The 25779-nt window shown below is 36.4% G+C and overlaps 5 protein-coding genes, 1 long non-coding RNA gene and 1 pseudogene across 13 annotated transcripts; 4 read left to right on the top strand and 3 right to left on the bottom strand.

Annotated features, from left to right (window-relative positions):
* The first annotated feature begins 1215 nt into the window (after positions 1-1215).
* Positions 1216-2215, top strand: LOC148177254 (RNA demethylase ALKBH7, mitochondrial-like). Its single transcript, XM_088033045.1, has 4 exons — positions 1216-1372; positions 1424-1608; positions 1662-1835; positions 1880-2215. Exons 1-4 carry the CDS (start codon positions 1297-1299, stop codon positions 2141-2143), a joined length of 699 nt encoding a protein of 232 aa, XP_087889171.1. The 5' UTR covers positions 1216-1296; the 3' UTR covers positions 2144-2215.
* LOC148177253 (uncharacterized) lies at positions 2146-4251 on the bottom strand. Its single transcript, XM_088033287.1, has 8 exons — positions 3819-4251; positions 3474-3690; positions 3138-3427; positions 2864-3049; positions 2780-2805; positions 2685-2706; positions 2497-2563; positions 2146-2448 (listed from the first exon to the last, which is right to left on the bottom strand). The coding sequence occupies exons 2-8, from the start codon at positions 3669-3671 to the stop codon at positions 2209-2211; spliced, it is 1029 nt and encodes a 342-aa protein (XP_087889413.1). The 5' UTR covers positions 3672-3690; positions 3819-4251; the 3' UTR covers positions 2146-2208.
* On the top strand, positions 4033-6460 carry LOC148177252 (uncharacterized). The gene is made up of 6 exons (XR_015769856.1): positions 4033-4077; positions 4121-4130; positions 4177-4200; positions 4247-4763; positions 6111-6313; positions 6362-6460. It is a non-coding gene; the product is annotated as an uncharacterized LOC148177252 (long non-coding RNA).
* Positions 6461-7616: 1156 nt separating this feature from the next.
* On the top strand, positions 7617-8778 carry LOC148177251 (RNA demethylase ALKBH7, mitochondrial-like; annotated as a pseudogene). The gene is made up of 4 exons (XR_015769828.1): positions 7617-7976; positions 8028-8212; positions 8260-8433; positions 8478-8778. The product of XR_015769828.1 is annotated as an RNA demethylase ALKBH7, mitochondrial-like (transcript).
* LOC148177250 (chymotrypsin-C-like) lies at positions 8744-12525 on the bottom strand. Its single transcript, XM_088033044.1, has 7 exons — positions 12338-12525; positions 11993-12209; positions 11654-11946; positions 11428-11566; positions 10844-11267; positions 10635-10796; positions 8744-9012 (listed from the first exon to the last, which is right to left on the bottom strand). Exons 2-7 carry the CDS (start codon positions 12188-12190, stop codon positions 8807-8809), a joined length of 1422 nt encoding a protein of 473 aa, XP_087889170.1. The 5' UTR covers positions 12191-12209; positions 12338-12525; the 3' UTR covers positions 8744-8806.
* Positions 12526-14588: 2063 nt separating this feature from the next.
* Positions 14589-16129, top strand: LOC148177249 (uncharacterized). The gene is made up of 7 exons (XM_088033286.1): positions 14589-14766; positions 14813-15283; positions 15331-15599; positions 15645-15713; positions 15758-15847; positions 15899-15954; positions 16036-16129. The coding sequence occupies exons 1-7, from the start codon at positions 14589-14591 to the stop codon at positions 16127-16129; spliced, it is 1227 nt and encodes a 408-aa protein (XP_087889412.1).
* A 2576-nt stretch (positions 16130-18705) lies between these two features.
* LOC148177248 (uncharacterized) lies at positions 18706-24247 on the bottom strand. 7 transcript variants are annotated; one of them, XM_088033043.1, is made up of 11 exons: positions 24049-24247; positions 23315-23596; positions 22859-23268; positions 20115-20144; positions 20018-20065; positions 19918-19940; positions 19717-19851; positions 19495-19662; positions 19242-19448; positions 19032-19193; positions 18706-18991 (listed from the first exon to the last, which is right to left on the bottom strand). In XM_088033043.1, exons 2-11 carry the CDS (start codon positions 23513-23515, stop codon positions 18774-18776), a joined length of 1602 nt encoding a protein of 533 aa, XP_087889169.1. In that variant the 5' UTR covers positions 23516-23596; positions 24049-24247; the 3' UTR covers positions 18706-18773. The 7 variants fall into 7 exon arrangements, with proteins under 7 accessions (XP_087889169.1, XP_087889168.1, XP_087889167.1 ...); XM_088033042.1 differs by having other exon boundaries at positions 19918-19970; positions 24049-24246; XM_088033041.1 differs by having other exon boundaries at positions 19717-19940.
* Between the last annotated feature and the right edge of the window lie 1532 nt (positions 24248-25779).

Below are 25779 nucleotides of genomic sequence, written 5' to 3'. Positions count from 1 at the left end.
CACAGTCCAAAGCAGTTTTTTCAGTATCGTGTTCCCTATTTTTGCGTCTTTTTCTAGTTCTGTACGTACCTCGTGTTGTAACGACATAAAATTTACATATTTTTTGTAGGTACCACCATTTTTACTAATCTTCAGATGTGGTGTCATCGAAGAAGAATTCCAAGAACTACGAAGAAGTGTTTTGAACTGGCGGAACGAATCTCGCGAAGAAGTGGAGAGATTTTTTCAAATCTCCCCAAAGATTGTTCCGAAGTTTAGCGCCGCTAGGTTTTGTCCACTGAATCAAGAAACTTTCTTAAGCATTTTTGGGACTATTGCAAATTTTCTTATCATTATGATTTCTTTTGAATCTTAAATGTACTCTCTTTGCTTGTGCACGCAATAAATGTGGTGTTCAGAGAACTGTGAGGGTTTTAGAGCAGTGCTGCCAACTTAATACTACAGGGTCCGGCAACACTGGTGTCCCAAAATCGTCTTTAATTTTTAAGATAAAATTTTAAAAATTTGTATACGTTTATAGTTGACAAAGCTCAAGAATCTGACGCAAAAATTTGTTTCTTATCACCGATAGTTTCGGCGTCGCGACGCTTTAAAATGTATTTTTAGCTAATTGTGAGGGTTTGTGAAAGCAACCGATAATTTAATTCTTTTCAATATAAATATAAGCGTTTCTTTCGCAAATTTTAAACACAATTTGCATTTCCAAACAAACCGTGATTAAAAATCAATTTTTTTCGTCAGCTTTTAGAGTTTTGTCAACTATGAACGCATGCAAATTTTCAAAATTTTATCTTTAAAATTAAAGACGATTTTGAGGGTGGACACAAGTGTTGCCGGACCCTGTATAATTTTAAGCATTCCTGATGCGATCATATAGTTTGTTCAAAATGTTGAAAGATCTAAAAACACAAACTTTTAGACCCGGCGCATCCACCATCTGTCAAAGCTTGGACGTATAGTCCGGTGCTCCAAACGACTAGCAGGAGAATATTTATATTTTGTGGCCGCCAAATTTAAAATGCGGCTCTGTGAATGGTCGAGACTTTTTTTCTTGACTTTTTAGCTGTTATTATCAAAGCCACATTAGTCCCGAAAAAATAATAATTTTGTTTCTTTTTGGAATGTTTTCCAATGATTTTTGCATATGCCAGATGCTAAATGGTCCAGAATTGGCATCTGTTTATCATGACGTCATGACTCAAAAAATGACACCTATCGGAAATCGGAAGCAGCATTTTGATATCTACTTTTAGGTTATGTTTACATTGTTCAAAACTGGCTCAACTTTCAGTAAAAATGGTCCTAACCCGCCTCCCCTCTTCCATTCTCTCAAGAATTCGCCAATTTTCCGAAGCAAAGTTGAAAGAATCACGTAAAGTCGCCCCTTATCAAAAAACGTAAAAAGTGAGGTTATGTCTTCCAGCGAAGGTGCCCCCTTACGTGGATTTAAACGACGCCTTGTCTCAGGAGGCATCACTAGCTCAAGCAGTAACGGCGACGATGACAGTTCATTACGATTTCTTGTCGGAAGGAGAAGAAAAGAGTCTAATTGAGGAAGTTGAACCATACATGAGCAATTTAAAGTATGAATTCGACCACTGGGACGACGTCAGTTGGCGCGTTTTACTTGTAATCAGTTATTACTTTTCATTGATTGGTAGGCTATTCATGGTTACCGCGAAACTGAGCGTTTGCAGTGGAATCCAAGCAATACAAAGATTTTGGATCGAGTCAGAGCTGTGGCGTTTCCCCCTGAAGTGGCCCAGTTGAGATTTGTACATATTTTGGATTTGGACGAAAAGGGGCACATCAAGCCCCACATCGATGCGATAAGAGTAAGTTCGGTTCAAAAACAACGAGAATAAAATTCTGTCTTTAGTTCTGTGGGGACACCATTGCAGGTTTGAGCCTGTTGACAGACAGCGTGATGCGACTGGTCCACGACAAGCAAAAAAACTTGTCCGCTGATGTCTTGTTGAAAAGGCGCTCCCTTTACATCATGCGAGGCGCCGCTAGATATGATTACACCCACGAAATCTTAGCGAATAAAGTCAGTTTTTTTAAAGGTGCCCCCATTTTCAAGGGGCGTCGGATTTCTGTGATTTGTAGGAATGAGCCTAATCCAGAGGACAAGAAATTGTAATCTAGGCAATAAAACTTTAATAAAAATTTCAAACAAAGCAGTAAAAACAATTTTTGTCAATAAATTTAGTTCAAAGAGGCTCGAATCCAGTCGAGGTATTTGGCAACATCGGTAAAAACCACGTAGTGTGAAGAGTCACACTTTAGTTGGTTTTGGAGGGCTACGCTTATTGAGACAAGACCGCGTAGTTGCCAGATGGGGTTGTTTTGGTTGGAGTTTGACTTGGGGAACACCATGCCACCCCCGGAGTCGCCATTGCAGACGGACGTGCCTTCAACAGTAAATAAATAACAAAAACAATCAAGTTAAACAGTGTGGCGATAAAGGGCCTTCATTTTTTTCATGTTGGTCGCTCTGCAGAACTGTCTGGCGAAACGTCGTACCAAAATGTCAGCGCTCCAAATTCCACAGCCTGCGTATCTGAGAAACGATTCTTATCTTTTTATCAAATGATATTTGAATTGTTGACATTCTGAGTAATGAAAGTTTGAGTTAAGATAATTCAAGCTTAATGACCAAATAACGTATTTTTATGACTGACTTATCCAAAGCTGCCGAATTAACTGAATTTCTGCTTCTTTAATAAACTGGCATTGTGTAAATATGTTTTTTGACAAAATATTTATAACTGTTTACATTCTAAGTAATAAACACGAGCGGTTCTAACAGTTTGATTTACGATCATTCAAGTTTAATGACCAAATAACTCATTTTTATTACTTTGACTTATCCAAAGCTGGCAAACAAACTAAAATTTGACCCTTGATCATTTGACAATTTCTAAATACGCGAAGATCCGTTTCACCATCAAATTTATGACTGTTAAAAATCGCGAAATTCCCTTGAAAAAAATCGTCGTCTTCTTCATTCGTGTGGTGGCTGAACCCACTCCCTCCAGGTTTCGCGCTGAAAGACAGATCGGTGATTATTTAATGAAAGCTGCGACGTACGTCCGTGGTTACACAACCGACCCCGACTCTAACTTTTCACTTACAACGAGTCGCCGCCGCCGTAATTCCCGCCGCTCCTTGGATTTTGCGTCGTCGATAAGAGACTACTGTTCATCAACTGGCCGATGATCACTGGAGCCTCCGTGGCGACCCCGTTTTCCGGGCAAACCGTTCTTCCGTTCAACTGGAACATTTTAAGCTTCGGAGGGATTTCATTCGGATTGTACTTGACATAAAATCGGAGTTCGAAAGGAGTATTAGCGAGGAGTTTGTAGTTGTCGTTTTTAACGAGGTACTCTTTGTTGTCTGTGGTGACGACTTTTCCGAACCAATTCTACAAGAAACTGATGAAGAAGTTAAATAAAACGGGGGAGGATTACCCCAAGTTGGATGAAAGGTTTGTCGAAAATGAGACGTAGCCTCACTCCGGAGAGTTCCGAGTCGCTTAACAAGGTGATAGTACCGTACCAGCGATCGTTTTCTTGTCCTGAAGGGTCGTACTTGAATAATCTGGGACAGGGGGAGATAAGTTGGGCCCATGATGGTACCACGACAAAGAACAGCAACAAATATTTCATCTTGACTAGTTTCGAGTTCCTGGAAGCATCCGACATCATTTCACAAGAATGTTGCTTTTTTGTGACGTTTATTGATTATTTTTAACGATTATTATGGGCACGGAATTTGGATACTTGTTCCATCAAGGTAAAAGGAGGTGTACGTACCTTTATGACTATCACCGTATCAGCTTCTTCAAGAGTTAAAAGTTGAACTTTTTGGTCACAACATCTCACTGTTATCACTGTAAGCACACGAGTAAAATTCTGACACTGCTGAGTACTACTTATTTCGACTGTCTACGGCTGTGGTAATCTCTTCAAAAACCTGTTTTGCACTGATAATTGTTTCTTTTCTTTGGTTGATGAAGTAGTCAAGGACATGGTAGGAATCCCCAATGCTAATGATAGGTCAGATCCGGTCAAGGTATTGATGGTAAAATACTGTCAGCAATTAATAATAATTGCAGCGACTAACAGGTTAACTACTTTTGTACGTTGCACCGGGTTTTCGCAAGTGGCTTAGCTAGCACTCCAAAACGGAGGACTAGCAAAGTCAGCTTGCGGAAACGAGGTGACAAGGGGTAGTTAATCAGTAGTAGAAGTGGTAGTGACTACAGAGCTGGTAGTTGGTGGTCGTAGAGAAGTCGTAGTGATTATTAAGTGGGTTGTGGCCGAGTGGGACAATGTGTTATGTGCCCCTAGTCACAAACTCATAATCATTACCACTCAATGTCACGATTGTCACCTTCACACCTTCACCATCATTATTTTAGCTATTTCCGTTCTCACCTTCTAAATTTTCACTTTAATAATAATTAATTGTTTATTAATGTTTTTGAACCATATATATATTGCGCTCATCCATTTCATAAAATAGTATTAGTATAGAAGTCAGTCTAGTATAGTCAAAATTCAGATATTGTACATACAGTGACTTTGTCAATCTTCATTGTAAAGTGTGCAAATAGATAGTTGAAGTACGAAGAATAACGTCGTAGTTATTATACCTTCAGCCCGAGTAATTATCAATGAAAGTACCTATTAACATTAAACTGGTGTCTAAATCGGGATACCAAAGTCTTTAACATATAAAATGTCTACCCCTATATTGTAAGTACGTAGTTTTAAGTTTAGTAGATTCTAGTATCAATGTAGTTAGTAGGAATTAGTTAGAAATAAACAGTAAATACTCCCAAAACCGTGTCGTTATTGAAAGACCCCGTCACAGACGTGACAATACCGTAATATGAAGATGGGAGTGTGGCAGTTAGTAGCTATCTAGATAACGATGAGACATCAATTTTTATCTACTTTTTTGAAAAAGAAAAAAAATTGGGAGGCCTTGAATTTTTTTAGATGGTGGTAGCACTGTTAGCTTTCAATTTTGACGCACTGTCAAAAAATAAAAAGCAGAACTGTTAACATTCTTATGCGGATTTCAAAAGACAGCTGAATATCAAATTGCGTCGATGATTTTGAAGTTTAATTAATGTTTTTGTTTTGACTTCAATTTTGCATCTTTAAGATTTTCGATGTGTTTAAATGAGATAAGATCAGTTCATAAAAATAGACAGTTTATTTAGTATCATCTGTCATATACATGTTAATTTGCTAGTTAAACTAATCAACCTCTGCATTTCTGATAATATCTTTCCTGACTGTCTAAAACATTACTGTAAATTAAGTCAATAAAAATACTTCCGGTCGGCTGACACCTTGTGTCTGAGCTTGACGGTTAAAACACGTCAAATATTTGACAGATGCCAAGACATAAGTACACAGAGTAACAGCCAACTAGACTAATAATTCAATTTGAGTTACCCAGAAGCACGGAAAGAAAACAGTACAGAAAGTAATGTTTCCATGACCAATCAAAAATGTAATTTTTTCCACTTTTGTGGTATTTTACTGGCAGCAGACAGAAGATCTTCAAGAGTTTGAAAAGAGGCAGAAACGCGTCAAAACTTCTTTGGGGAATTTTGAATTTTGCCATTGATAAACTCGCAATTTGAATGTTGGTAACCTGCTTGACAAGGGTAAACTAAGATGACAGTGCTACCAACAATACCGCGTCGATTCCTCAACGAATTGAGATGTTATCGTTTAATTCAACTTTATCATCACAATCTTTAATAAGTTTTTGTACGAGTCACTATTGACGTTATTATCTTCCGGAATAATCTAATAAAAAATATTTTTCTTCATGATAACTAAACAAACAGAACTGTACAACATGACGCAACATCAAGTGGAAATCTCCCGAAGAACCCTCAACTCCTTCCTTCCTTTGCTAAAACTTTTAAAATTTTCTTGTCTTCTTCCGGTGAAGTACAAGAAAATCGGAAGAAACTTCACTCTAGCGTGGTCTTGGGAACTGTACTTTTCACACTTTTTTATCGCCGCCATTTTGGGTACATCTCCACTTTTCCCACTGCCTATTCTAAGACGAATTTTCAGCAACCTGGGCCCTGTGGGGCTTCGCCGACGACATGCTTCAAGGTTCTTTCAACACCAAAGGCTTCAAAGGTCCCATCGACTTCATCATTTGTACTTTCAGCGCGACAGACGTCACCATCATCGGTCAACATGACAACTTCCTTGTCGCGTCACCACCACATCTGTGCAATTTTTGAGAATCTTGAGCGTTTTTTTCTAGTTCTGTACGTACCTCGTGTTGTAACGACATAAAATTTACATATTTTTTGTAGGTACCACCATTTTTACTAATCTTCAGATGTGGTGACATCGAAGAGGAATTCCAAGAACTAAGAAGAAGTGTTTTGAATTGGCGGAACAAATCTCGTGAAGAAGTGGGGAGATTTTTTCAAATCTCCCCAAAGATTGTTTCGAAGTTTAGCGCCGCTAGGTTTTGTCCACTGAATCAAGAAACTTTCTTGAGCATTTTTGGGACTATTGCAAATTTTCTTATCATTATGATTTCTTTTAAATCTTAAATGTACTCTCGTTGCTTGTGCACGCAATAAATGTGGTGTTCAGAGAACTATGAGGGTTTTAGAGCAGTGCTGCCAACTAAATACTACAGGGTCCGGCAACACTGGTGTCCCAAAATCGTCAAATTTTTTCGTCAGCTTCTAGAGCTTTGCACTATAAGCGTTATGCAAATTTTCAAAATTTTATCTTTAAAATTCAAGACGATTTTGAGAGTGCACACAAGTGTTGCTGGACCTTTTATAATTTTAGGCACCACAGATGCAATCATATAGTTTGTACAAAATTTTGATGAATCTAAAAGCACAAACATTTAGACGCGGCGCATCCACCAAAACAATACATTTCTTCGATCTGTCAAAACTTGGACGTTTAGTCCGGTGCTCCGAACGACTAGCAGAGAATGTTTTGTAGCCGTTTAATTTAAAATGCGGCTTTGTGAATGGTCGAGACTTTTTTCTTGATTTTTTAGCTGTTTTATTATCAAAACCACATTAGTCCCGAAATAGATATTTACATAACAAGTGCGGAAAGTGAGCAATTTCGCACGAAACGTCAGCCGAGTGCAGATGTTACACGAGTGCAAGAAAAACACTTTCCGACGAGTTGTGTACACTATTTTTCCTACGATCTTTCATCATCAGGAAGAAACCATAAGTCTTGACAATAGTTCATTTCTTATCTATTCTAATTATCATTTTTTACGACCATGAGGTTTTATATGAATAAAAGTGACGTATTCCACATAGTTAGATGATTGATGTTTCCGTACATCAATTTACGAAAGTAAAAGTCACTAGTATGATATAAATATATCCGCACAGACCTGTCAAAATTGTCTTGTCAGAAACGACCTAACCTATTGATTTTTACCATTATACATGTTGTTTTACAGTGAATCTAGATATTTAAGACAAAAATTCAAGAATTACATTTGAATTTCAAAATAACTGTCAATTTTGACAGGTCTGTGCGGATATATTCATATCACACTAGTGACTTTTACTTTCGGAAATGGATGTACGAAAACTTCTACTTTCGGAGTCATTTAACCGTGTGGAAAATGCCACTTTCATATGGGGTCGTAGGAAAAAATAATAATTTTGTTTTTTTTTGGAATGTTTTTCAATGATATCAGATGCCAAATGGTGCAGAATTGGCATCTGTTTTTTTCATGACGTCATGATTTTTTAAAAAACTCAAAAAATGACACCTATCGGAAATCGGAAGCAACATTTTGATATCTACTTTTAGGTTATGTTTACATTGTTCAAAACTGGCTCAACTTATAGTAAAAATGGTCCTAACCCCCTTCCCCCCTTCCCATTGTCTTAAGAATTCGCCAATTTTCCGAAACAAAGTTGAAAGAACCACGTAAAGTCGCCCCTTTTCAAAAAACGTAAAAAGTGAGGTTATATCTTCCAGCGAAAGTGCCCCCTTACGTGGATTTAAACGACGCCTTGTCTCAGGACACATCACTAGCTCAAGCAGTAGCGGCGACGATGACAGTTCATTACGATTTCTTGTCGGAAGGAGAAGAAAAGAGTCTAATTGAGGAAGTTGAACCATACAAGAGCAATTTAAAGTATGAATTCGACCACTGGGACGACGTCAGTTGGCGCGTTTTGCTTATAATCAGTTATTCATTAATTGGTAGGCTATTCATGGTTACCGCGAAACTGAGCGTTTGCAGTGGAATCCAAGCAATACAAAGATTTTGGATCGAGTCAGAGCTGTGGCGTTTCCCCCTGAAGTGGCCCAGTTGAGATTTGTAGATATTTTGGATTTGGACGAAAAGGGGCACATCAAGCCCCACATCGATGCAATTAGAGTAAGTTCGGTTCAGACACAACGAGACTTAAATTCTGTCTTTAGTTCTGTGGGGACACCATTGCAGGTTTGAGCCTGTTGACAGACAGCGTGATGCGACTGGTCCACGACAAGCAAAAAAACTTGTCCGCTGATGTCTTGTTGAAAAGGCGCTCCCTTTACAACATGCGAGGCGCCGCTAGATATGATTACACCCACGAAATCTTAGCGAATAAAGTCAGTTTTTTTAAAGGTGCCCCCATTTTCAAGGGGCGTCGGATTTCTGTGATTTGTAGGAATGAGCCTAATCCAGAGGACAAGAAATTGTAATCTAGGCAGTAAAACTTTAATAAAAATTTCAAACAAAGCAGTAAAAACAATTTTTGTCAATAAATTTAGTTCAAAGAGGCTCGAATCCAGTCGAGGTATTTGGCAACATCGGTAAAAACCACGTAGTGTGAAGAGTCACACTTTAGTTGGTTTTGGAGGGCTACGCTTATTGAGACAAGACCGCGTAGTTGCCAGATGGGGTTGTTTTGGTTGGAGTTTGACTTGGGGAACACCATGCCACCCCCGGAGTCGCCATTGCAGACGGACGTGCCTTCAACAGTAAATAAATAACAAAAACAATCAAGTTAAACAGTGTGGCTATAAGGGGCCTTCATTTTTTTCACGTTGGTCGCTCTGCAGAAATGTCTGGCGAAACGTACCAAAATGTCAGCGCTCCACATTCCACAGCCTGCGTATCTGAGAAACGATTCTTATCTTTTTATCAAATGCTATTTGAATTGTTGACATTCTGAGTAATGAAAACAAGAGATTCTGACAGTTTGAGTTAAGATAATTCAAGCTTAATGACCAAATAACGTATTTTTATGACTGACTTATCCAAAGCTGCCGAATTGACTGATTTTCTGCTTCTTTAATAAACTGGCATTGTGTAAATATGTTTTTTGACAAAATATTTATAACTGTTTACATTCTAAGTAATAAAAACGAGCGGTTCTAACAGTTTGATTTACGAACATTCAAGTTTAATAACCAAATAACTAATTTTTATTACATTGATTTATTTAAGCTGTCAAAAAGACGGAATTTTGAGATATTTGATAATTTGACATTTAGTAAATATGCGGAAATCATTTTGTTCACAAAATATTTATAACTAATAATAATGACAATATTCTAAGTAATAAAAACTATTGATTCTACTAGTTTGATTTAAGTTTATTCAAACTGCATGGCCAAATATCTAATTTTTATGACTTTGGCATATGTAAAACTGTCAAACAGGCCAAATTTTTTCTTACTTGGTCGTTTAACATTTAGTAAATATGCGAAGAACCATTTTTTTCACAAAATATTTATAACTACTTGTCATTCTAAGTAATGAAATCTAGCGCTTTTACGAGTTTGATTTAAGATTATTCAAACTGCATGACCAAATAACTAATTTGTTTCACATTTGTTGACACATGCTAAACTGTCAAACAGACTAAATTTCTTTTTATTTAACCTTTAATAAATATGCGAAGAATCTTTTTTTTTCACAAAATATTTATAACTATTTACATTCTAAGTAATGAAATTTAGCGCTTTTATGAGCTTGATTTCAGATTATTCAAACTTCATGACCAAATAACTAATTTTTATGACTTTTACATCTGCAAAACTGTCAAATAGAATAAATGTCTCCTTACTTGGTCGTTTGAGATTTAATAAATATGCAAAGAATCATTTTTTCACAAAATATTTATAACTATAATGACATTCTAAGTAAAGAAAACTAGCGCTTCTACAAGTTTGATTTAAGATTATTCAAACTTCATGACCAAATAATTAATTTTTATGAATTTACCATATGCAAAACTGTGAAATTGAACTGTTTTTTCGCTAAATATTTACCTATATAACTATTGGCATTCTATGTAATGAAATCTGACAATTATTAAAGGTTAATGACCAAATCACTCATTTTTTTGACTTTGACTTATCTAAAGCTGCCAAGCAAACTAAATTCCTGATTCTTTGATCATTTGACAATTTGTAAATACGCGAAGATTCGCTTCACGACAAAATATTTATTTATGACTGTTGACATTTGAAGTAATGAAATATCGTAGTTACAATGCACCCAACCGAAAACCCAATCAAGGATTTCAAGGATTTGGATTGTTACCCTAGCAGTGGTACCAACTTTTCCCATTGAAATAGAAAACTTACCATTTTTGAACCCAGCACAGAACGTCTTGTTCGACGTAAACCTCGAATAAAAGTCAGGAAACGAGTAAATACAAGTTTCCTGCGACACAATCGGCATTTTCGCCTTCGTCAGTTGCTCAGTCACACGTCCAGTTTCGTCAAATCCCCACCCAACCACAGTCCCTGGAAAAAACAGTATAGACAACACCCGGGCGGTAAGTTCCTCTTACCGGCTTTGTTAATAACCGCCTGTAACTGCACACTTTCGTCCCATAAACACACCGGGCGTACATAATTCGTGATTTCCACAGGAGCATCCACTTTGAGGACGGCAATGTCGTTGGTAAAAGTCTGCGCGTTGTATTGAGAATGCACTGTAATTTTTGACACGTGCTTGTCTTGGATTCCGGGGTTTGACCAGCGTTTTAAGTAGTATTTTCCTAAGTATACCACCAAGTTTCCGGGGTCCAAAGTCTGCTGGGATTTTCTTTTGGTGACGCAATGGGCGACGGTCACAAGGTGGTATCGGGAAATCAAAGAGGCCCCGCAGATGTAAGTTAGGTCTATGCCTTTGGCGTGGTAGAGGGCGGCGTGCCAGGGGAATTCGCCCTCATGGGTTGCCTGGCCGTGGGTAATCAGGGGGCGCGGGGGCATCTGAAAATTACTGTCCATCAGATTCCAATTGGGTTCAGATCCGGCTTTGATCGTTGCAAAATGAGAAAAATATACAGGAGGTCCATTAAAATTCGATTAGGATCAAATCAGGAGATTAAAACCGACTTCTAACCCACCAGTACATCAGATTTAACCTTACCACAACTGTCCCACAAGTCACGTCGTTCAAAGCAACCGCCGCAGGTTTCGGCTTGTTAAAAATCGCGAAATCCCCTTGGAAGAAATCGTCGTCTTCTTCATTCGTGTGGTGGCTGAACCCACTCCCTCCAGGTCTCGCGCTGAAAGCAGATCGGTGATTATTTAATGAAAGCTGCGACGTACGTCGGTGGTTTCACAACCGACCCCGACTCAAACTTTTCACTTACAACGAGTCGCCACCGCCGCCGTAATTCCCGCCGCTCCCTGGATTCTGCGTCGTCGATAAGATACTACTGGTGATTAACTGGCCGGTGGTCACTGGAGCCTCCGTGGCGACCCCGTTTTCCGGGCAAACAGTTCTTGCGTTCAACCGGAACATGACAAGCTTCGGAGGGATTTCATTCGGATTGTACTTTAGGTAAAATCGGAGTTCGAAAGGAGTATTAGCGAGGAGCTTGTGGTTGCGGTTTTTGACGAGGTACTCTTTGTTGTCTGTGGTGACGACTTCTCCGAACCAATTCTACAAGAAACTGATGAAGAAGTTAAATAAAACGGGGGAGGATTACCCCAAGTTGGATGGAGGGCTTGTCGAAAATGAGACGTAGCCACACTCCGGAGAGTTCCGAGTCGCTTAAGAGGGTGACAGTACCGTACCAGCGATCGTTTTCTTGTCCTGGAGGGTCGTACTTGAATAATCTGGGACAGGGGGAGATAAGTTGGGCCCATGATGGTACCACGACAAAGAACAGCAACAAATATTTCATCTTGACTAGTTTCGAGTTCCTGGAAGCATCCGACATCATTTCACAAGAATGTTGGTTTTTTGTGACGTTTATTGATTATTTTTAACGATTATTATGGGCACGGAATTTGGATACTTGTTCCATCAAGGTAAAAGGAGGTGTACGTACCTTTATGACTTTATCACCGTATCAGCTTCTTCAAGAGTTAAAAGTTGAACTTTTTGGTCACAACATCTCACTGTTATCACTGTAAGCGCACGAGAGAATTTCTGATACTGCTGAGTACTACTTATTTCGACTGTTTACGGCTGTGGTAATCTCTTCAAAAACCTGTTTTGCACTGATAATTGTTTCTTTTCTTTGGTTGATGAAGTAGTCAAGGACATGGCAGGAATCCCCAATGCCAATGATAGGTCAGATCCGGTCAAGGTATTGATGGTAAAATACCGTAATATGAAGATGGGAGTGTGGCAGATAGTACTACCTAGATAACGACGAGACATTATTTTTTATCAACTTTTTTTGGAAAAAAAATTGTCTTTGAGGCGTTGGAATTTTCTTAGATGGTGATAGCACTATTTTGACAAACTTTCAAAAAATAAAAAGAACAAAACTGTCTACATTCCTAATTCGGATTGAAAAAGGCAGCTGGATGTCAAATTGGTTAGATGTTTTTAGAGGTTTTACAATGTTTTTATCTTGTTTTGTCTTTAATCTTTATCTTTCCAACTTTTGCATCTTTAGAATCTTCGATGTCTTTGATTGATAAATATCCATGAAAAATTGGCAGTTTGGAAATTTACACGACACGATTATTCATCATTTTACAATTTTACGTGGATCTTTACATTTTTGTAGGCATCTTTAAAATCTTTAATCTCTTTTCATGATATTTAATAATATCTCTGTATAATATTGTATTCAATTTATCTTACCAATTTTTGTTTCTTCAAAATCTTTAAAATCCTTAAAGTAAAAAACCATTTCAAACTTACACATATTTGTCTTCAACAGTTCTTTTTTCTTAGAAAGCTTTCAATTGGACTAATCAATAAATTTTGAACGAAATTTGTACGGGAGCAGTGGAAATTCTTTTCTAAAGTAAAGTTTCCACCAAGAAGACAAGACATAGCAATACATTTGTTATAGCGTCAAAAAGGCAAGGTCCTTTACTCACCAAAAAAATAAAAGTGTTTACCTAAAATTTCCAAAATTTCCGTTATTTAAAACACTCTTTCAAGTTCAGTTGCGTCGCAACTTTGCGCCTCCAACTTACGTCTTTTTTTACCTCCGGGTCCAACTTTAGAACACCCAATTTTACAACAACGCGCTTACATTCTCCGTGCTAAAGCTCAAAAAATTAAACTGTCCTCTAACTACTATTTAATTTACCCCGTCTTCCAGACCCTGGCACACCTCCACCACCATGAAGAGCCGAAAAAGATCTAAAAGAATCCACGCAACGTACACGTAATTGAGATTTTTGCAGAGTCAGAATTTCGGCTCGCAGCGTTGCTGCCCAAAACCTAAAGTGCAACTCGTGGACCATCCCAATGGTCACCAGAATGTAGTAACCAGAGTAACATTCCAGGACTTGCCATGGGTTTGCGGACCATAAAACTGGGTCAAAGAAGATGGCTACCAGGAGAAGAATCAGTAGGAGTTTTTGGATTTTCGATAATTTGGAGGAAAGTGGTTTAGACGCACCATCAGAACGTTCAAATTTGTCAAAAATTGCACAAATGTGGTTTAGTTTCTTAGGGGACAAAACTACAAAAATGAAAGAAGTGGTAACGACGTCCATGATGGAGAAAGAGCAGATGAGGGAGTCCATGCATCCTCTGAAGCCCCAAGTGGTGTAGTTGCCCAATTTCATGTCTTTCATGACACCTTGCGAACGTGTGTCTGAGCTTGACGGTTAAAACACGTCAAATATCTGACAGATGCCAAGACATAAGTACACAGAGTAGCAGCTAACTAGACTAATAATTCAATTTGTGTTACCCAGAAGCACGAAAAAAAAACTGTACAGAAAGTAATGCTTCAATGACCAATCAAAAATGTAATTTTTTCCACTTTTGTGGTATTTTACTGGCAGCAGACAAAAGATCTTCAAGAGCTTAAAAAGAGGCAGAAACGCGTTAAAACTTCTTTGGGGAATTTTGAATTTTGCCATTGATAAACTCGCAATTTGAAATATGTTGGTAACCTGTTTGACAATGGTAAACTAAGATGACAGTGCTACCAACAAGACCGCGTCGATTCCTCAACGAATTGAGATGTTATCGTTTAATTCAACTTTATCATCACAATCTTTAATAACTTTTTGTACAAGTCATTATTGACGTTATTATCTTCCTGAATAATCTAATAAAAATTATTTTTCTTCGTGATAACTAAACAAACAGAACTGTACAACATGACGCAACATCAAGTGGAAATCTCCCGAAGAACCCTCAACTCCTTCCTCCCTCTGCTAAAACTTCTAAAATTTTCTTGTCTTCTTCCGGTGAAGTACAAGAAAAACGGAAGAAACTTCACTCTAGCGTGGTCTTGGGAACTGTACTTTTCACACTTCTTCATCGCCGCCATTTTGGGTACATCTCCACTTTGCCCACTGCCTATTCTAAGACGAATTTTTAGCAACCTGGGCCCTGTGGGGCTTCGCCGACGACATGCTTCAAGGTTCTTTCAACACCAAAGGCTTCAAAGGTCCTATCGACTTCGCCATTTGTACTTTCAGCGCCACGGACGTCACTATCATCGGGTTCCTCAACATGACAACTTCCTTGTTTCGTCACCACCACATCTGTGTAATTTTTGAGAATCTTGAGCGTTTTGACAAGTTATTGAAGCCATGTTTCTTGGAAAAACTCCGGGCGAAGTCAGTTTTTCTCTTAAGATTTCTACTTGTGTTCCTTCCGGTCATCTTTATCTTGGATCTGGTGATGTGGAACGACAATCCTTGGCGAGGACTAAAGAACTACTTCGCGTTCTACGTTTTTAACAGCATCGTCATGGTCCACGAGCTCCAATTCTGGTTCTTCGTCTCCACGCTTCGCTACAAGATTTTGACGATTAGAAAGTCAGTTCGTAGGAGTTTGTTGCAGAGAGGTTGCTACCGCCCTTCTGATTCTTTCTACTTTCTTCTTCTGTTTCAGAAATGGGGAAAACGTCGGTGACTGCTCTTTTGGGAAGTTACATCGTCGCCACCGACATTCTTTCTGAGATCAATAAGAGTTTTGGTTCTTCTGTCTTTTTGATTATAATGACTTGTTATAGCCATCTTCTGATCAGTCCGTACCAGTTTTTTGTTGCTGTTTTCGGCAATGAGAGGAAGGTTTTGAACTACGTTTATGTTTTATGGGTTCTCTTCCATCTTTTCCGGCTCTTGATGATGGTGGAGGTGTGCCATAAACTAGAAGAAGCAGTAAGTTTGACCCATCAGAACTACTCTCTAATTCTTCACTTCCAGCACGACGATCTAAAGCGTGTGGTCATGCAACTCGCTTTCTTAGACTTGGAGAAGAAAGTCGAAGAAGATGTAAGTTACTACTTCATTTTATACAGTCTAAAAACTGTTTTTAGGTGAAGATTTTCATTCTTGTGGTCAGTAAACAAAAGTTTCAGTTGACTGCTTATACTTTGCCTAGAATCAACCGCCATATTGTCATTTCAGTAAGAATTAGATGATAATCATTGTTTTATTTTAAGGTTACTTCTTTTTAGATCTGCGGTTCTTTCACCACTTACTGGATGATTCTTTCTCAGATTACGTCCAGGTCGTAAATTGGAGGTTTTCTAGGTTAATTTGGGCTTTTATTTCAAGTCAAAAGGCGGCTTTGGAATTTGAATTGTGTTGGTAGGCTTGTTAATTTGACAGATGACAGTTCAAACTTGGATTTTTATAACCACGTTACAACTCTTTTGTTTATCAGTCGCCATCTTGTAGTTGTATAACTATGGTCTCTATATTTTTCCCCCAAAAATAACAACTGTTTGTGGATCAAGGAGAAAATTATTGGTATTACCTTCCAGTGAAAGCAACTGCGTTCCGTAAAATAATTTCTGACAAAAATAGACGAAAAACTGTTCTTTATTAAACGATTTAGGACACAACAGCAATTGTTTTGTTTGTAACAACAAATGCGATTCTAAAAATTGACAATAGAGTTCGGAAAAAAAACTGTATCGTCCGTAAAAGAGTACAGAAATCTCTTATTTGTGTACGCTTAGAAAACACACTATGCAACTTTAATTGTTTTTGGTTGCAAAAATTAATGCGGCAATCAAATTGACAGTAGAGTCCGTAAAAATGACAGTAGAGTAAGGGAAAAGAAAAGTACGAAAATCTTTTGTTTATTCTATGATATAGGAATTAAACAACGAATGTGGCAAAAAAATGAAAATACAGTCCGTAAAATAAACTGACGACTGTAAAATACCAGAAAAAAGTCGGTGTACGATTTATGACATAAATACATACATTATTTTTGACTGTAAAAACCAAAGTGGCAGTAAACTTGGCAATAGAGTCAATATAATAAACTGTAGCGTTCGTAAACTTTTGAGAAAAGAAAAGAAAAGTCTTTTATTAATTATTGTAATATTTAGGAAACAAACAACGTAAACGTTCATTATTTTTGGTACAACAACAAAAGCGGCAGTAAAAGTGACAGCACAGTCCGTAAAATAAACTGCAGAGTCTGTAAAATACCTAATTTCTGGGAAAAGTAAACGGAAATGTCTTATTTCGTGTACGATTTAGAACAAACCATAAAAACTTTGATTAATATTTATTGTAACACCGAATGCGGCAGTAAAAATGACAGTATAGTCCGCAAAATGAGCTTTAGCGTCCGTAAAATATAACTTGTGAGCAAAAAACATAGACATTTTTATATTACGTTCGATTTTGGACACATATAATAAAAAATTGAATTGTTTTATTTGTAACACCGAATAAAGCAGTAAAATTAACAAAAGAGCCCGTAAAATAATCTAACTTCAAAGAAAAGAGTGTTAAAATCTTTTATTTATTGTACGGTTTAGGAAACAAACAACGTAAACTTTGATTGTTTTCAATTGCAACAACGAATACGGACGTAAAAGTGACGGTATAGTCCTTAAAATAAACTGTAGCGTCCGTAAAATACCAAATTTTTGGAAAAATTGTGCGGAAATGTCTTATTGGTGTACGATTTAGAACAAACAATGAGAACTTTGACTGCTTTTGGTTGTAACAGCGAATGATGCAGTAAAATTGACAATAGAGTCAGTAAAAAAACTGTAGCGTCCGTAAACTTTTGAGAAAAGAATACAAAAGTCTTTTATTAATTATTGTAATATTTAGGAAACAAACAACGTAAACGTTCATTATTTTTGGTTACAACAACAAAAGCGGCAGTAAAAGTGACAACACAGTTCGTAAAATAAACTGTAGAGTCTGTAAAATTCCTAATTTCTGGGAAAAGTGAACGGAAATGTCTTATTTTGTGTACGATTTAGAACAAACCATAAAAACTTTGATTAATATTTATTGTAACACCGAATACGGCACTAAAAGTGGCAGTATAGTCCGCAAAATGACCTTTAGTGTCCGTAAAATATAACTTGTGAGAAAAAACCATAGAGATTTTTATATTACGTTCGATTTTGGACACATTTAATAAAAAATTTAATTGTTTTATTTGTAAGACCGAATAAAGCAGTAAAATTAACAAAAGAGCCCGTAAAATAATCTGTAGCATCCGGAAAATAACTTCAAAGAAAAAAGTGTTAAAATCTTGTATTTATTGTACAATTTAGGAAGCAAACAACGTAAACTTTGATTATTTTCAATTGCAACAACGAATACGGACGTAAAAGTGACGGTATTGTCCTTAAAATAAACTGTAGCGTCCGTAAGATACCTAATTTTTGGAAAAATTGTCCGGAAATGTCTTGTTTGGTGTACGATTTAGAACAAACAATGAGAACTTTGATTGCTTTTGGTTGTAACACCGAATGAGGCAGTAAAATTGACAAAGAGTCAGTAAAAAAACTGTAGCGTCCGTAAAGTAACTTCTGAGAAAACAGTACTGAAATCTTTTTTTTAGTGTACGATTTATCACAAATAATAAAAACTTTGATTGTTTTTCATTGTTAGACTAATGCGGCAGTAAAAGCGACAGTAGTCTGTAAAATCAACTGTAGCGTCCGTAAAACACCTAATTTTTGAAAAAAGTGCGGCGATTTAGTATTTAGGACACATACAAGGAAACTTTTGATTGTTTTTATTTGTAACACCAAATGCGACGGTAAAAGTGACAGTAGAGTCCGGAAAATGAACTGTTTCGTCCGTAAAATAACCTCTGAAAAAAAAAGATACACAATTGTCTAAATATATGACAACCCAATTGTTTACTAGTCGCCAATTTGCATCCGCCATCTTGTATAGCTTCGTAGGTTCTTTAATCTTTCCCCAAAACACAATTGTCTCTGGATCAAGGAGAAAAAGGCAGTTTTTACCCCCCATAAAAATAAAACTACACCCATACTGTAGGAAAAAGTGTATTTAGTTACAATATCACAATCTGAGTATTAAAATTCACAAAAAAACAATTCATTCTCTCATAACCTGCTTGATCCAATCTAAATGCTTCGCGACGTCAGTAAAAACTATATAATGCCTCGGATCACATACACCTTGACCTTGAAGAGCGACGCCAACCGAAACAATGCCTCTGACTTGCCACACTGTATTTTGCCCAGACGTTCCAGATTTTGGAAATACCATTCCACCGCCAGAATCACCATTGCAGACCGTCGTTCCTGAATCTCCTGTTATTTTGTTTAAATAGAAAGTCCCTAATACTAGTACCGTTTCTAAATCCGGCGCAGTACGTCTTTTCGAAGGTGAACTGGGAGAAAAATTCCCTATTGGAGTAAATACAGTTGACGGTGGAGACCACTGGCATCTGAGCTTGCATGAGCGTGTCGGAGATCTGGCGGCGTTCGTCGAAGCCCCAACCAACGACAGTACCTTGAAATTTTGATTAGGTTGGTACCACTGATTGACAGTTCTAAGTACCTAATTTGTCGAGAACTGGATCGATGTCAACATCGTCTTGCCAAAGACAACAGGGCCGCACGTAGTTCGTGATGTCAACACTCTCTTTCAACTTTAAAACTGCAATGTCATTAAAATAAACGCTATAATTGTAGTGGGGGTGTATGAAAATTTCAGATACTTCTCTGTCTTGGGTGCCGGAGCCGAATTTTTTCAAACTGTATTTCCCTACAACAACAATAGTACCAATCGTTTTTTTGACAGATAAATATACCTAAATATACAGTAAGTCTTCCGATATCAATCGGTCGGTTCGTTTGAGGCTTAGCCACACAGTGCGCCGCTGTCAAAATATGATTCTCTGAGATCAACGTGGCTCCACAAGTATACATAAGTTGAGCCCCCTGTGTATGGTACAACGCCGCGTGCCACGGCCACTGACCTAAAACACCACTCTCGTCTGTAAAACACTTCTTTCCGCGCTTGTTACACAAACCTCTCGTGGTGTTTTGACCGTACGAAATCAACGGACTCGCTCTCATTGCCACAGTGCCACACGCGACGTTTCGTTTGCTCACTGAAGATGGTCTTGATGGTGGTTTTGACGTTGGTCTGTTTATGGCAAAATCACCTGGGAAGAAGTCAGAGTCGTTGTTTGAAGATTCTTCTTCTGCTGATAAACCGTTGTAATTCGTACCTGAGTGGGAGCTTTCTGGATGTCTGGAATTTGAGTTTGAGCTTTCTGGACGTCTGGAACTTGATGGTTAAGTCTGGTTGAACGAAAAATGATTAAGTACCTGTTATGGTTGGTATGACTGGATTGGGTGGTAGTGCTGCCCGGGCGTCTACAAGTGCTTAAAATGAAAATGGGGGTGAGGTGGTGGGAATACTTACCTGTTGTTCGAGGACTCGTGGCTGCTACTCCTGAAAGAAAATCAAATTTAGATCCCTGACTTGTATTTTCAAATTTCCCTCTAATAACTTGGAGCGGGAAATTTGAAATTTAAATTATAATAGACTTATTTACATAAGAAATTGTGCAATAACAACTTTATCCCGACATAAAAACTTGTACTAATTCGATAAATTATGTAATTAACTATAATCTTCACTGTGATTAGTTTCATAACCTCAGTCTCGACAGTGATGGAATTTTTTCACGTTTTGCTATTATTTTTGCGCAAAAAATGCAAAATAATAATAATTATTGTCAATTTATCAATGGGAAACTTTTATCACCTATCACTTGTTAATTATTTAACTGATGTTTTGTACAATACGTCCGTAAAAGTGACTTTATGGTCCGTAAACCATTTGTCAAACGTGCACGAAAACATCTCAATTTTGGACACATCAAATGTAGAAATGGGATCATTTTCGTAACAACAAGATAAGTGGTCGTAAAAGTGGCAGTGGAGTACGTAAAATAAACTGTCCGAAAAGTACCTAACTTCCGAAAATGTATATAGAAATCTCTTATTTTAGATACGATTTATCGCATAAATAATTATTGTTTTTGGTTGTAAAAACCAAGACGACAATAAAATTGACAATAGAGTTAGTGCAAATAACTGTAGCGTCTGTAAAGTAACTTTTGAGAAAAGAGTACGGACATTTTTTTTTTGTTTTGTTTGTAAGACCAAATTTTACCAAAAGTAAAATTGACAAAAGAGTCCATAAAACAATCTGTAGCGTCCGTAAAATAAGTTCTAAGAAAAAAGTGCAAAAATCTTTTATTTATTGTACAATTTAGGAAACAAACAAGGTAAACTTTGATCATTTTGGGTTGCAACAAAAATGAAAATAGAGTCCGTAAAATAAACTTCAGAATCCGTAAAATACCTAACTTTTGTTGGGTACGGATATGTCTTTTTAGGTGTATGATTTAGCACAAATAATAAAGTAACTTCTGAGAAAGGAGTGCGGAAATCTTTATTTATTGTACGATTTAGGAAACAAACAATGTAAACTTAGATTATTTGGTATTGCAATACCGAATGCGGCAGTAAAAATGACAGTAGTGTAGTCCGTAAAAGGAGTTGTATCGTACATAATCTACTTTCTGAGAAAAGTGTGCGAAAATCTTTTATTTTGTATACGATTTATGACATAAATAAAGTAAATTTTGATTGCTTTTGGTTTTCAAATCGAATGCGGCTGTAAACGTAACAGTAGAGTCCGTAAATGACGTGTAGCGTCCGTAAAGTAACTTCTGATAAAAGTGTACGCAAATCTCTTATTCGTGGTACGATTTAGAATGCAATGTTATTTTTTTTGCTTGCAACAATGAATAAGGTCCTAAAAATTGACAGTAGAATCCGTAAAATAAACTGTAGCGTCCATAAAATGTAAGTTCTGAAAAAAATAAACAACATACGTATCTTATTTGGAGTCAGCAATGTAAATTTTGATCATTTTTATTTGCAACAATATATGCGGTCGTAAAAGTGACATCAGTCCGTAATATGAACTGTAGCGCAAAATAATAATTCTCTTATTTGGTGTACGATTGTCCTAAACAAAGTCAATTTTGATTATTTTAGGTTTTAATAACAAATGAAAATGAAAATTGACAGTATAGTTATAGTTCATAAAATAAAATGTAGCGTCCGTAAAATGATCTGTTGGATCCAAAAAATTAGTAACTTCTAACAAAAGTGTACGGCAATCTTTTAACAAAACACAAAAGACAAAAGAACTTTGATTGTTTTTGGTTGTATGTAGAACCGAAAGTGGCTGTAAAATTGACAGTAGAGTCCGTAAAATTGTAAAGTCAGTTTTCCTGCACACTTAGAAACCAATTAGTGGTTTGTTTCATTGCTTTTTCTGTTTATGACAACAGACACGTCCGTAAAGTTAGACTGGAGTCCGTAAAAGCATCCGAAAAATAGATGTTTATTTTAAAATGTAGATTAAGTACATATTTCTTTTGCGAAACCAAACGAGGCCGTTAAAGTGACATTAGAGTCCAAAAACTGAACACAAGGATTCGAAAAGTGAATAATATAGTCGTATAAATGACAGTAGAGTGCCTAAAATAAACTGAAGCGTCCGTAAAGTATGTAGATAACTTCTAACCAAAATGAACAAAAATTTCTTATTTGTTCTACGCCTTAGGACGCGAATAATGTAATCTTACTTTTTGTTTACAACAACGAAGTAGGCCGTAAAAATGAAATTAGAGTCCGTAAAATAAACTGTTGCGTCCGTAAAATAGATATCTTTTAACAATAATGTACGGGAAAACTCTTATTTACCATACGACTTAGGACATTATTTTTATTGCAACGAGTGCGGCCGTAAAATTGACAGTGGAGTCAGTAAAATGACTTGTCAGTCAGTTTTCTTGCCCTCTGTAGAAACTCTTTCGTCGTTTACTTTATCTTTTATTCTGTTTGTAGAAGCGTCCATAAAGTGTATTTTGAAAAACCGGCCACAATAATTAATTTGGAATAAAAACTTGAATTATTTATGTCTGGCGGCTGTTAAAGTGACATTATTTATAGAGTCTATAAACTGAAGACAAGCGTCCAAAAAGTAAAAGTGATACTAGAGAGTCCGTAAAAGTGACTATTGAACTTGAGCCGTAAAGCGATAATTTTCGTACTAGTCACTGAAATTAAGCATCAAATACTCACTCGTGACTGTCATAATTATTGTTAGTGGGCCTCCTCTCTGTCGTTTCTCTGTGGTTGCTGCTACTCCCACCAAAGCTCCCAGGTCGTTGGTTCGAATTCGGTTCCTTGTTATTCAAAGACGTCCCTTGACTACTCTCTGGCCTTCTTGAAGGTCTGCTGCTACTTCCTCCACTTGTAGGTTGGATTTGACTGATATGAAGAGTCGGAGTCGTGGTGATAACCTCTTCTCTGGTCGTAGTACAAATAGTTTTACCATTAAGTCTAATAGACTTAACACTAGGAATAGTAGACGCCAAGTTGTACTTGACGAAGAACCTCACAGACACCGGAGGACCTGCTTCAAGCCTATATCTTGGATTCTTAATGGTATATTCTTGATTATCACTGGAGACTGCTTCACCGAACCAATTCTAAGAAGAAACTTTGTTACTGAGTCTTGTAACTTCTTTTGATTACCCCTAAGAGCTCGGCCGGGCGATCCAAGATAATCTTCAGCCAGATACCATCGAGATCTTCACGTGTCTGAAGAGATATGACTCCGTACCATCGATCCTCTTCCTGCGCCTTCGGCTCGTAAGAGAAGATTTCCGGACATGGCGATGGGTTCTGACTTTGAGCAACTTGGACGAGAACCATACAAAGAAGCAGTGTCAGCATCGTGCGGTTTTACTGAAAAACTGAAGTCCTTGGAAGATTTTTCGAATTTCTTCAATCAAAACAACATATGAGCACACGTTCCTGGAATTAAGGATGTAAAATCTCTGCGAAATTGTTTATTTTCGTAGCATCAAAACAAGTTTCGAAGGAAAAAAAACGGTAAAAAATCATGTAAAAACCACAAACTCTGAGCACACGCAAACTTGGTTCCCGTTTCCGGTTCGACTAATTATACTTATTAATTTATTTACAGACGTGTTGCTTTGTACTGTTAATCTTTCGAAGAAACGTCAATGGAAAAGTCTTGACCTTACAGGATCTTATCAGTGGAATAATTAAGATTCTTGAGAAATGCTTCTACGAATTGGTTCAGAGAAATTTGGGCACTATGGGATAAACTAATTCCGTCATTTCATTACTGCGAAATGCTCGCAATTAAATTAACAACTAATTAGCAATTGTAATGATCCCCAACAATGCTCTGCAGACTAGTTCCGTTTGATTTGACCTTTAATTATTATAATTAGGCTTACCTGAAAGGTTTTTTCTTGATAATTTCAGAAAATTGTAGTTTAAGTTTTTAGTTCTAATGTTCACACGCACTTCACTCAAAGAGTCTGGACACGAAAATATCCACTACTGAGTTCAGATGATTACACTGATTCTTAAAAACCTGTTTACAAACGTTGAGTGATTATTTATTATACAGTCGGAATTTCCGATTCAAAATGTTGGCTTGGCCTAGAGGCTGGCGGCAAAGTTTGAAATTTTCATTTCTTTATCAAATCAAGTTTAGTTGCCGGCCGTGGCAACTTTTTCTTTTCTTTGCGTCTGAAGTAAATCTAAAATTTAGACAGGAGCTACATAAATATATCTACATTTCGATTTTTTTCATTTTAAAGCAAGACGAACTAAGGGCGCTCGAAACAATTAATAAGACCCTTAAGAAAGAAAGATTGATACTAACAAAATTAAATCTTAATATTCTTTTTAGAATTTTAGTTTAGTTTGAATTTTTTTAATTTTTCTTTGGTTTTTGACTTTATTATTTTTATATTCTTGGTTCTTCTAATTTCTGTGTGGAGTTTTCATCACTTTAGATTCTATCTGGTTTCTCTAGATTCTCTGAAACATTTTGTTTGATCTTTTTAGAGCCTTGAATGCTAATAGATTTATAGTTATTTTTCAGATTCTTCGATTTTCTTGGAATTTTACATTTTATTTTTGCCTATATTTTTTTAATTTTATTCCTTTACGTATTCTTTTAAGTACATTATTTTGGATTTTAGTTTCTCTAAATTTGTCTTGGATTTTTAAAATTTACTTTAGATTTTTCTTAGATTTTCTAAATTACATATCTTTAAAATTTTTAGATTATTATATTAGATTATTATAATATTATATATTATATTTTCAAATTTGTTTAGATTCTCATTAGATTTACAACATTTTTATTAATTGTGTTTTAAATCCTTCTTGGATATTCTTTAGAACCTCTGTTTCTGTTTAGATAAAGTTTAGATTATTTCTCATTACTGTAAATTCCCTTAAGATTTGATCTAACTCTTCTTGAATGTTCTAAATTTTCTAAAAAAAATTCTTAGTTTCTAGTTTGATTTGCGTTGAATTTTTTTCCAAATTCTCCGTTTAGTGTATTCTCTTTATAATTTCTCAGATTCTCTAGAAAAAAAATTTGCAATTCTGTTTAAATTTTCTAGATTTTTCTTAGACTTTCTAGATCGTTTTAGATGTTTCTTTCATTCTTTTTTTTTATTTTTTTTAGATTCCGTTTAGAGTTTTTATATTTTTTTAAATATTATAGATTGTCCACAAATTCTGCAACTTCTTTTAGATATTCCTTAGAATCTTATCAGACTTTTATATTTTAGATTTTTCTCTAAATTCTCTAAATTCTCTAAAGTGTCTGATTTGCATAATTTTTTTTTTAATTCTGTATTTAGTTTTTTTTTCTTCATATTTTTCTCACATTCTCCAGACTGACTATCTCTCACTTCTATTTTTTTTTTATTTTTTTTTTGGTTTTGTTCGATATTTTAGATTCTCTAATTTCTGTTTCTTTAAATCTCTTTGAGTCTTCGTCTTTCTTTCTTTCTACTTTTTTTCTTTTTTTTTCTCTAAATTTTCGTTAGACATTGTAGATTTTTCACATATTCTTTAGATTTTTAATTTCTTTTCAATATTTCCTAAAATCTTTTTTTTTTAAATCTTTTTTTTCTTTTTGTCAATTTAAAAATTTTTTAGAT

Source organism: Gnatocerus cornutus, chromosome 3 (assembly GCF_029298725.1).
Source record: "Gnatocerus cornutus isolate USDA-ARS CGAHR chromosome 3, icGnaCorn1.1, whole genome shotgun sequence".
Classification (NCBI taxonomy): Eukaryota; Metazoa; Arthropoda; class Insecta; order Coleoptera; family Tenebrionidae; genus Gnatocerus; species Gnatocerus cornutus.
This window is presented reverse-complemented; position numbering and strand designations above follow the sequence as displayed.